Below are 12,175 nucleotides of genomic sequence, written 5' to 3'. Positions count from 1 at the left end.
CACTGGTCACTGCCTGCCATTCTGAAAGGGACCCATTTATCCCCACTCTTTGCTTTCTGTCTGTCAACCAATTTTCTATCCATGTCAGTACCCTACCCCCAATACCATGTGCCCTAATTTTGCCCAATAATCTCCTATGTGGGACCTTGTCGGAGGCTTTCTGAAAGTCGAGGTACACCACATCTACTGACTCTCCCCTGTCAATTTTCCTAGTTACATCCTCAAAAAATTCCAGTAGATTTGTCAAGCATGATTTCCCCTTCGTAAATCACGGAGAGCTTCAAGGTGTTGCTTGTAGGTCAGCTGCCGATCTAGTTTCACCCCAAGGTATGTAGGAAATAGGTTGTAGGGTAGGGGTGACCCATTGAGGGTGACAGTTAACTGGCGTTGAGCTTCCTTGTTGTTCAGGTGAAAGGCCGTTGTGGTGGTTTTTGCCATACTCCGTTTTAGTCTCCAGGTCTTAAGGTAGCCCGCGACAAGTTCCATATCCGCTGAGAGCACATCCTCAACATTTAGATTTCGATTTAGAGATACAGCACGGAAACAGGCCCTTCGGCCCACCGGGTCCGCGCCGCCCAGCGATCCCCGCAACTTAACACTATCCTACACACACTAGGGACAATTTTTACATTTACCCAGTCAATTAACCTACATTAATTTGACCAGCTCTTGTCCGAGTGCAGTAGGGCCAAGTCATCTGCGTATCCATTTTGGCGCGAGGTCGTACGTGGCAGATCGCTGATATAGAGATTGAAGAGCATGGGGGCCACTACCGAGCCTTGGGGGACTCCGTTTCTTATGCGTCGCAGTCGGCTAGATTGTCCGTCGCTGGTCTTGAGTACAAAACTGCGCTTGGCAAGGAACCGCACTAAATGACGGTCAGGGATGGTTCGGAGGAGCTTCAAGATCAAACCCTGGTGCCACACAATAGACAATAGGTGCAGGAGGAGGCCATTCGGCCCTTTGAGCCAGCAGCGTCATTCAATGTGATCATGGCTGATCATTCTCAATCAGAACTCCATTCCTGCCTTCTCCCCATACCCCCTGACTCCGCTATCCTTAAGAGCTCTATCTAGCTCTCTCTTGAATGCACAGTATCATAAGCGGCGGTGAGGTCCACCAGTGTGATGCCTGCCTTGTGACCCTTTTCGAAACTGTCTTCGATGTCATTGGTCAACTTGACTATTTGGTGGGTGGTGCAGTATCCACGCCGAAATCCGGCTTGTTCAGTAGGTAGTTGAGGGGCAACGATTGGATCGAGCCGGGCCAGGAGAAGCCGTTCGAGTAGCTTGTACGGGACACAGAGGAGTGAGATGGGCCGATATTTCCTTGGGTCGTCCGCAGGCTTGTTTGGTTTTGGTAGCGCAATGACGGTGGCTTTCCGCCAGATCAGAAGCAGAAATCGGTACTGTAAGGAATAAGAAAACTCATGGTTTCTGGCTTTAATTGCAAAGCGGATGGAGTCCAAAATTGGAAACTTTTTGACGCAACAATTATTTACTAATATTGGAAAATACTATTGCCAAATGATGTACATTAATTTTGCATGGTTCTTTTTTTGTAGACATCCCTAGGGAATATGGCAAAAAGTAGGTTCATCTGTTCGGATGATCTTTAATTTAAGGCCAGCGTCAGATGATTAGCACTAAATATTTTCTAAAATGAGAGGTTACCTTGCATGTAGTAATTGAAATCCCAACTGGTCGACAGCAATCAATAGACAATAGACAATAGGTGCAGGAAAGGGCATTCGGCCCTTCAAGCCAGCACCACCATTCAATGTGATCATGGCTGATCATTCTCAATCAGTACCCTGTTCCTGCCTTCTCCCCATACCCCCTGACTCTGCTATCCTTAAGAGCTCTATCTAGCTCTCCCTTGAAAGCATCCAGAGAATTGGCCTCCACTGCCTTCTGAGGCAGAGAATTCCACAGATTTACAACTCTCTGACTGAAAGTTTTTCCTCATCTCCGTTCTCAATGGTCTACCCCTTATTCTTAAACTGTGGCCCCTGGTTCTGGACTCCCCCAACATTGGGAACATGTTTCCTGCCTCTAACGTGTCCAATCCCTTAATAATCTTATATGTTTCAATAAGATCCCCTTTCATCCTAAATTCCAGTGTATACAAGCCTAGTCGCTCCAGTCTTTCAACATACAACAGTCCCACCATTCCGGGAATTAACCTAGTGAACGTACGCTGCAGTGGAAGTGGACGTGCAGTGGGAGGCATACATTCTGTCTGGAGTTCTGTGACCATTGGAGTTCTACAGGGATCTGGGCTGGAGCCTCTGCTGTTTGGAATATACATAAATTATTTGGACGTAAATGTGGATTGTTGGTGAGTTAATTTGTTGACGAACCAAAATTGGAGGAGTTGCAGACAGTGACGAATGCTCTCAGCAGATACAGCAGGATAAAGATTAGCTGCAACAGTGGGTGGAGAAATGGCAGATAGAGTTTAACCTGAGCAGTGTGAGGTGTTGCATTTTGAGACGTTGAATGCAAATATACAGTTAATGGCAAGACACTTCAAAGCAATGATGTGAGGAGGGATCTTGGAGTCCAAGTTCATAGCTCACTAAATGTGGCAGCACAAATAGTTAGGGTGGTAAAGAAGGCATATGATGTGGTTGCTCAGGGCATTCAATACAGGAGTCATGAGGCAGCTATATGGTTAGGCTACATTTGGAGGATTGCATGCTGTTCTGGTCGCCCCATTACAGGGCAGATGTGAAGGCTTCGGAGAGTCATCTAATTGAATGACTAAGCCTTCAATTCTATTTTTTATATGCATAAAAATGTGCTGTTTTTCTGGGGCACAATCCAAATAAGATTGGTCCAAGCTAAAGGAGACAAACCTGTTTTGTCATAAGATATATTCAAGTCAAGTTGAGTTTATATGCACAGGTGTGGTGAAGTACAGGTACCATAAAATTCTTGCTTGCAGCAGCATTTCTGGGACAGACTCGGACAATACAGGTTGCAGTTCAAGAACCTGATTGTTACAGGTGGTGTAGGACTCCAGATTTCTATATCTCCTGCCTGGTGGTGGGAATGAGAAGGGGGCATTGCCCAGGTGGAGGGTATCGTTGATAGCATTTGCCGCTGACGTGATAATGTCATATATAAATCCTTTCGATGGTAGGCAGTGCTATGCTGCACTGTAAGGAGTTTGTACGTTCTCCCCGTGACCTGCGTGGGTTTTCTCCGAGATCTTCGGTTTCCTCCCACACTCCAAAGACGTACAGGTATGTAGGTTAATTGGCTGGGTAAATGTAAATGTAAAAATTGTCCATAGTGGGTGTAGGATAGTGTTAATGTACGGGGATCGCTGGGCGGCACGGACTTGGTGGGCCGAAAAGGCCTGTTTCCGGCTGTATATATATGATATGATATGATATGTCTGTGACCCTGGCTGAGTGAACCACTCTTTGCTGCTGCTTGCGTTTCTGTGAATTGGACCATGACGCGACCAGTCAGGATACATGATGATACCAGGGAGAATACTTTTTACAGTGCATCTGTAGAGATTTATTTGATTTGTATTTCGTGATGTGCAGAAAATCTTTAAACATTGGAGGTGCTGGCACACCACCTTCGTCATTGCCTCTATGTGCTAGGCTCAAGACAGGTCAGCTGAGATGCTAATAATAATAATAATAATAATGCATTACATTTATATAGCGCTTTTCAAACACTCAAAGACGCTTTACAGGGATTTCTAGAACATAGAGAAGTGAATAAATAGATAAATAAGTAAACGAACAGAGAAAGGAGACAGAAGGTGAGGTGACCTTCAGTGGTTGAAGCCAGTGCTGAAGAGGTGAGACTTCAGTGATGTTTTGAATGTGGTGAGTGAGGAGGAGTCTCTGACGGTTTGGGATAGTGAGTTCCATAGGGTGGGAGCAACGATGGAGAAAGCCCTGTCCCCCCAGGATCTGAGTTTGGTCCGGATGGGGGGGGACAGGAGATTGGCAGCAGCAGAGCGGAGGGTGCAGGTGGGAGTGTGCCTGTGGAGGAGGTCAGTCAGGTAGGATGGGGCCAGGTTATGGAGGGCTTTGTAGGTCATGAGGAGGATTTTGTATTGGATTCTCTGGGGGATGGGGAGCCAGTGGAGTTTGTAAAGGACGGGGGTGATATGGTCACGGATCGGGGAGTGGGTGAGTAGACGGGCAGCGGAGTTTTGAATGTATTGAAGTTTACTGATGATTTTTGAGGGTGAGCCATAGAGGAGGCTGTTGCAGTAGTCCAGACGGGAGGTGATGAAGGCGTGGATGAGGGTTTCTGCAGCTGTGAAGGAGAGGGATGGACGGAGACAGGCAATGTTTTTGAGGTGGAAGAAGGCTGTCTTTGTGATGTGTTTGATGTGTTTGTCGAAGGAGAGGGTTTGATCAAAGATGATTGCCCAAGAATATCTCTCCATTGCTGACCTACAGTGAAAACTGGCATGTGATTTCCCAACTCATTAGTTCCTTGGTTTGTTGATATTGAACGAAAGTTTTTTTTTGGCACCACTCAACTATGTGTTCTATCTCTTGTGGCATTGGGCAAATGTGTTCTATTTCTTGTGGTATTGGATCCAGGTCTGTTGACTCATCTCTTGATAGTCAATGACTATCCTCATTGATTCTGGTCTATTGGTCAGAATTTAAGACTTTAGATATACAGCATGGAGACAGGCCCTTGGGGCTCCTGTCTAAGCCGACCTGCGATCACCCCATACAACCAGCATTATCCTTGGCACTAGGAACAATTTACAGAAGCCAACCTACAAACCTGCATGTCTTTGGAATGTGGGAGGAAACCAGAGCACTTGGTGAAAATCTATGTGGTCGCGGAAAGAATGTATAGACAGCGCCTGTAGTCGGGATTGAACCCAGGTCTTTGATGTTGTAGGGCAGCAATACACCGTTGCGCCACTGTGTTGCCCTAAATGTGGCAATATATCACATGAGTTGATATCGGGGAAGAAGGTCAGAGGTAGGCTTAAGTAGTATTTTAAAAGTGGAAAGCTAAAAAGGCAGAGGTTTAGGGAAAGGCTTCCAAAACGAATTAATTAAAAGTATGACTGTTTTTACTGGAGTAATTGAATCGCAAGACTGAACATTCAACCAGAATTTAGAAGGGTGCATTTACTTTGAGTTCAAGGATTATTGGTTTGGAGTATATTAGATATGTGGAGGAAGAAGACAAGAGATTTTCAGTGGGAGCTTCGTTTCAGTATTGGCCAATGAAAGAGATTGCCCAAGAGTTCATTGGAAATCTCAAGGGCAGAAGTATGATGTGACATGAAATTGTACTGCACAGGAACTGGCCTTTTGGCACACAATGTTTGTGTTTGTGTTGATGCCTCGTCAAACTGATCTTATCTGTACGTGATTCATATCCATCTATCTCTGCACTACTTTAGTCAGAGAGAGGTGAATCTGTGGAATTCATTGCCACAGACAGCTGTGGAGGCCAACTGTATATTTGTAAATTCCCCCAGTGTGGGACGAATAAAGGAATATATTATTATTATTAAATTATTGGATATTTTTAAAGCAGAGATTGACAGATTCTTGAGTAGTGAGGGTGTGAAAGGTATAGGGAGAAGGCAGGAGAATTGGATTGAGGGGGAAAGTAAATCGGCCATGAATAAATAACGGAGTAGACTCAATGGGCTGAAAGGCCTAATTCTGCTCCTATGGCTTATGAACCTGTGCCTGTAAGCCTCTTGAAGGCTCCTATTGTATTTGCGTCCAACATCATCCCTGGCAACGTGTTCCAGGGCCTTGCCACCCTTTATTAACAATATCTTGCACATCTCCATTTAAACTTTCCACCCCCTCACCTTCACTGCTATGCCCTCTAGTTTTGAATATTTCCACTTTGGGATGGGGGGTAAAAGGTTCTGACTGCCTACCCTATCTATGCATCTCATAATTTTATAGTCTTCTGTCATGTCTCCCTTCAACATCCGATGTTCCAAGAAAACAATCCAAGTCTGTCCAACCTCTTTCGGGCTGAAACCCTCTAATTCGGGCAGCATTCTGGTAAACCTCCTCCACACCCTCTCCGAAGCCTTCACATCTGCCCTGTAATGGGGCGACCAGAACAGCACGCAATACTCCAAATGTAGCCTAACCATATAGCTGCCTCATGACTCCTGTATTCAATGCCCTGAGCAATGAAGGCAACCACATCATATGCCTCCTTTACCACCCTAACTATTTGTGCTGCCACCTTTAGTGAGCTATGAACTTGGACTCCAAGATCCCTCCTCACATCATTGCTTTGAAGTGTCTTGTTATTAACTGTATATTTGCATTCAACGTCTCAAAATGCAACACCTCTATCTGCCATTTCTCCACCCGCTGTTGCAGCTAATCTTTATCCTGCTGTATCTGCTGAGAGCATTCATCACTGTCTGCAACTCCTCCAATTTTGGTTCGTCAACAAATTAACTCGCCAACAATCTACATTTACGTCCAAATAATTTATGTATATCCCAAACAGCAGAGGTTCCAGCCCAGATCCCTGCAGAACTCCACTGGTCACAGAACTCGAGACAGAACATATGCACTTCCACTGCAGCGTAGGTTCACTAGGTTAATTCCCGGAATGGTGGGACTGTCGTATGTTAAAAGACTGGAGCGACTAGGCTTGTATACACTGGAATTTAGGATGAAAGGGGATCTTATTGAAACATAAGATTATTAAGGGATTGGACGCGTTAGAGGCAGGAAACATGTTCCCGATGTTGGGGGAGTCCAGAACCAGGGGCCACTGTTTAAGAATAAGGAGTAGGTCATTGAGATGAGGAAAAACTTTCAGCCAGAGAATTGTAAATCTGTGGAATTCTCTGCCTCAGAAGGCAGTGGAGGCCAATTCTCTGGATGCTTTCAAGAGAGAGTTAGATAGAGCTCTTAAGGATAGCGGAGTCAGGGGGTATGGGGAGAAGGCAGGAATGGGGTACTGATTACGAATGATCAGCCATGATCACATTGAATGGTGGTGCTGGCTTGAAGGGCCGAATGGCCTACTCCTGCACAGATCTATTGATCAGCTGGCCTTTAAATGACTTTCACATGGCATTTGTATGTGACGTGTAAGTCAGTGGACTTGCCCAATAACAACTACTCCCAATTTACCCTCCTTAACTCCTGCATAATGATGTAATGTGCCCTGCCTCAATTAAGTACCTTCTCCAGCATCTGGGCATATCCCTGTTCAATACAATCTTAAAACACAGAATTGTGATCACTATCTTCTTCCAAATTCCTCTTCCACTGCAACACCAGTCACCTGGTCAGACTCATTTCCCATACAAGGTCCAGTATGGTCCCTTCTCCAGTTGAATATCCACAAACTGTTTAAGGAAACCTTCTTGGATACACCTAATAAATTCTGCCCATCTAATTCTCTTGCCCTGATTAAGACCCAGTCCATATTGGGGAAGTTAAACTCGCCATATGGATTTGCATCCTTCCATTATCTGTCCACATATCTGATGTCATTATCCTATTAGAATAATTCCTCCTTTCTTATTTTTTAGTTCAACCCAAAATGCTCCAGTGTATCCACTCCCTTTACAACCATGGGAAGATGGTGGAAAGGGTTTCTGCAAGTGATAATTTGAGGCGTATGCACAGTCAGATATTGTTATACAATTGGAAATTAATGTAAATAAATATTCCAAAACTTAATCCTGTGAGACAACTCCAAGGGATATATGATTAATTCTTCAGTTCTTAGTTTGTGCTTGCTAACAAATGGAACTAAGTTATTTGGTGTTGGAATACTGCAATTGGCCTGGAAGGCTAGTCTGCTGGGCCTTTGTTCATGTTCATCTTTAGTGACATCTGCAGTAATATATATGGGGTTTTAGTGTACTGCAATTTGATTTAAACAAAAAAATACAGCCTGCACACAAAAGCATTAACAATTGTAGACTTATTTACACATCTGCTGAATGCAAGTGTTGCAAAAGCATGATGGTATTGTCTTGCAAATTGAATTTGTAAATTTTATTTCCTTGTTTTCCTTTATTAAGGCTTTGTCCACTTTGGATTCCACTACGTTAATGTATCCTTTCTTTTATCGACCTATGTTTGAAGTCTTAGAAGATGGATGGCACTCCTTCCTTCCAGAGCACGAGTACACTTTGCTGTCTGCTATGGTGAGTCCGCGCTTTCAAAAATAAAGTAGGTTACATATTCAATACATGCATTTATTATAGCATTTGATGTGTTTTGAGTTTTCTACCATTTTTGATTGCAAAATGCAAGATTGTTGAACTATTTGAAATGACTGGAATTGCTGTTAGATTCTTGGGAACAGAAATGGCCCATTCAATCACATGTGATGTTACCATATAAATTTCTGAAGGTGGCTATTGACAGATGTTCTTGATTATTCTTTGCTTGGGCCTTCATGTAACTATGTCAAGTAAAAATAAAATCTGTTTATGAAATATTTATTTATCACTAATGAAATATCCAGGAAGTTGTTGGGTGGAACCCATTTCCAGGCCTTAGTACTGGAACAAAGAAAATCAATTGTTTTCAATGTCACTTCAACATTTGGGCACCAGGACCTGCAGATGCTGGTTTACAAACAAACAACACAAATTGTAGGCTTGTCCCATCACTTCAACATTTCTCGGGGGAGTCGTGCGCATGGCAAGAGTTGCGGCCTGTAGATAGCGGATCCACGTGGAAGGTCCAGCACGCCTGCGGAGACCAGATGACTCGACCACTGCGAACAGAGGACCCACGCGCCTGGTAGGCTCGACCCACCCGCCGGGGACTGTCTGGTAGGCCCGACCTGCCCGCTGCAGATGGTGGACCCGCATCAAAGACCGAAACCTGCCCAATAGGCCCATTCTGACCGCCGTAGATCGAGGACCCACCTGGAGACCCGGCTGTGGACTGGGAACCCACCTGGAGACCCGGCTCGCCTGCTGTGGATCGAGGACCACTGCAAGAGGACAAACACGTGGACTGGACAGGGCCTACAGTGTGGAGCTGCGGCGGAGGACACCATAGCTACGCTTGGCCAGGCTGACGCCGCAACACATCCTTCATGGTCGGTGGAAGCCCCCTGCACTTCGCACAACTGGGACTTGAATATGGCACCAAACTGGCAACTCTTGTACAGTGCTTATGTATAGTGATACTTGTACTGCACTGTGTACAAAAGCAAATTTTCACATGTGACAAATATGTACCATACCATACATTTACCTAGTTTAAGCAAAGCGGTTGTTCCAAAAATGGCTGAATTGCACATGGTAATGGTGCTGTGATATAAAATGTTTGCTGTCAAATATGGGAAGAAAATATTTCTACCCAGCTGTTCTATTTGCCTTAAACAGATCAAGCTTTATTGTTAATTGAAAGCATGTAGCATTATAATACTGTTTTGCTTGCCACAAGCATGCTGTTATAAAGAGTTGGTCAAGATTTTTTTAAATAAATATTATTTTGTAACTTAAGCATAATCATGGGAATAGGACAGGAGTATCTTTTGGTTGGATGACCCAAGTTTGCTTTGACTCTTTATCCCCAGAAAGATTATTTCTGAGAAATTTGGGTTGAGGAAAAACCTTTTTACCATTTGAAGCTATAAAGAATGTTAATTTTTCGGCATATATGCACAGTTGTTTCTTTGCAGACATTACTTCTCCAAAAAATCGCTGGTGTAAAATGTAAAACCTTTCAGAAACCTGAAATAGTTTGTTAATGTTGCAATTCTTTAATTTGAAAGGGGGCATTTTAAATTTAAAATAACATTGTCATTCCTTCCATCAGACAGATGAATGGCGTCTCAGTTATGTTAACAAAGATTTCACTGTCTGCCTGTCCTATCCTCCCATTCTCATGGTGCCAAAATCAATTGATGATGAAATTCTGAAAAAAGTTGCTACATTTCGTCAAGGTGGTCGCTTCCCTGTCCTCAGCTACTATCATAAAAAGAATGGAATGGTGAGCATCAAAGATTTTTATACCTTTTGTATTGTAACGTGAACTTGAAAAGCACATTAATGACTGTCATTTCCAACCTTACCTGTACATTTCTTGTATCGATTCGCATACTTGGGCTATACAACATTTTGTAAATTAGGATGTTTTTAAAATCTGATTTTGTATTGCTTTCATTGTGACATTTTGAGACACTATGTCGAGATTAAAAATGGAGAAAATGAGTATACAAATTTTCTCGACCTGCAAGCTTTACTACTGTATTTATCGTAGTCCAACCTGAGTTGTTGGACCATTTAACAAATTAGCAAATTATTTAAATATATTCATCCAGTCTTCTATTTATGGAGTCTAGATCAAAAGTGGATGTTTAAACCAATTTTAACTAATTATTTGACTTTGCTAATGATATTTGCAGTTAGTAACTTCCTTAAATTAATTGAGTACTTTGCAAAATCTTGGCTATTAAATCAAAATTTCAATATCTGTTACTTTAAGTGAAGTGTAACTCTCCTCTTCAAATATGTTTTTCATGACCATACACCACTTTGAGATTGAATATCTTCTAAGGAAATCATCATTTATGTAAAATGGGATGTGTAATTTCAACCTTTATGTGCAGTGTTAAGCATGATGGTTACTCATAGTCCTAGGAATCAAAAACACCTTGATTTTCAGGATTTCAAACTTTATTTGGGAGCAGCTGATAAAGAAAACTCCTGACACAGGAATCATTTGCCTTATGGAAACTGGGTGTATCCAGCTTTTAAAAGATCTTCAACAGAAATTGTTGCAGTTATGAAGTTCCAGAAATGTTTCATCTGACCTGAGTTTAAGTATTTGACAGTTACTGACAATGTTTTGTAAAATTTAGATTAGGGTTTTTAGAATTTTATGAAATGCTTGTAATCCAGTAATCCAGTAATTCTAATTATTGCTAAAATTTGAAGTAAGCTCTGACTTTGTCGAACCATCTGCAGTTCCAAGATTTGGAATTGCCTCCCTGAACTTCCCTGTCTTTGTTCTCCTTTTAATCTTGTTGTAAGCCGACCAAACTGTTGGTCTGCATTCTTTTATTGCTTTTATTGTTGGACTGTGGGTGACTAAATTTCGTCCAAAAAACTTGTTTTTTGGATGACAAATAAAGATATCTTGAATCTTGAATCTTAAATATCTCGTACAATAAAAGAAAAATGCGGAAATACAAAGCAGGTCAGGCAATATTCCTAGAGCGAGAAACTGGGATTGTTTAAATTCAGCCTATCATCAAACCAGGAATAATTGGAAGTCAAATATTTTAGGCTACTGAGGATGGTGAAGGTTGGAGGAAACAAAGCTTGTGTATGAGGACTAATTGTTTAATAATTCAGCAATTTGCCATTATGTCATTGATTTTCAGATTTGGATTTTATTAAGAATTTTGAAATATATATTTAACCAAAATTGTTTACATTTCATGTGATTTAAAACATCTAACCAGATTCCTTTTGATTTCAGCAGATTAAAGAAATGAGATGATTATCATGCTGTCATTATCCTTAAAATGCATTTAAGAAAACAAAATACAGTTTGCATCGCAATGAAGAAAATAATGTTGCTTAAATGTCAGGATATAAAAAATACTGTTTAATGCTATACTGAATATTTTCATTTTAATTAAACACACTACATATCTACATAATTACATGTTAAGCTTTTTAGCTCAGGACCCAAATCCACTTTGGTATGCTGAAATTGGCAGGAATTGATAGATGGGTGTAAATGCAGGAAATTTGAAAATAGCATCGCATTCGCAGCAAAGCAATGTTGGACTGTAATTACTAGTGCAAGCATTACAGAATAATTAGCTACATTAAAATTATAGTTAGAATATAATATTTTAAAAGTCTATTTCTTGAAGGCACTTTTGTGAAATTTCTTTACCAGCATGACTGGTTTATTGTGACATGTTTGATTACAGTGAGGATTGCATCAGTTTGACAGTATGACAATTGTTGGAATGTGTAGGAAGGAACTGCAAATGCTGGTTTAAACCAAATAGCTGAGTCACTCAGCGGGCGGGACAGGCAGTATCTCTGGAGATGAAGGAATGGATGACGTTTCGGGTCGAGAAGAAGGGTCACGGCTTTTTGTCAAGTCAAGTCAAGTCAATTTTATTTGTATAGCACATTTAAAAACAACCCACGTTGACCAAAGTGCTGCACATCT

General features: G+C 42.0%; 1 protein-coding gene across 1 annotated transcript in view; it reads left to right on the top strand.

Moving 5' to 3' along the window:
* The window catches only part of mtmr9 (myotubularin related protein 9), a 48,493-nt gene that overhangs the window by 16,513 nt on the left and 19,805 nt on the right, over nucleotides 1-12,175 (top strand). The window contains exons 3-4 of the mRNA XM_078399443.1: nucleotides 8,038-8,163; nucleotides 9,797-9,970. Of these exons, the coding sequence (XP_078255569.1) occupies nucleotides 8,038-8,163; nucleotides 9,797-9,970 (300 nt within the window). The remainder of the gene's footprint in view (nucleotides 1-8,037; nucleotides 8,164-9,796; nucleotides 9,971-12,175) is intronic.

Source organism: Rhinoraja longicauda, chromosome 5 (assembly GCF_053455715.1).
Source record: "Rhinoraja longicauda isolate Sanriku21f chromosome 5, sRhiLon1.1, whole genome shotgun sequence".
Lineage (NCBI taxonomy): Eukaryota > Metazoa > Chordata > Chondrichthyes > Rajiformes > Arhynchobatidae > Rhinoraja > Rhinoraja longicauda.
Note: the sequence above shows the minus strand (reverse complement) of the source record. Positions and strands in the feature narration are given on the sequence as shown.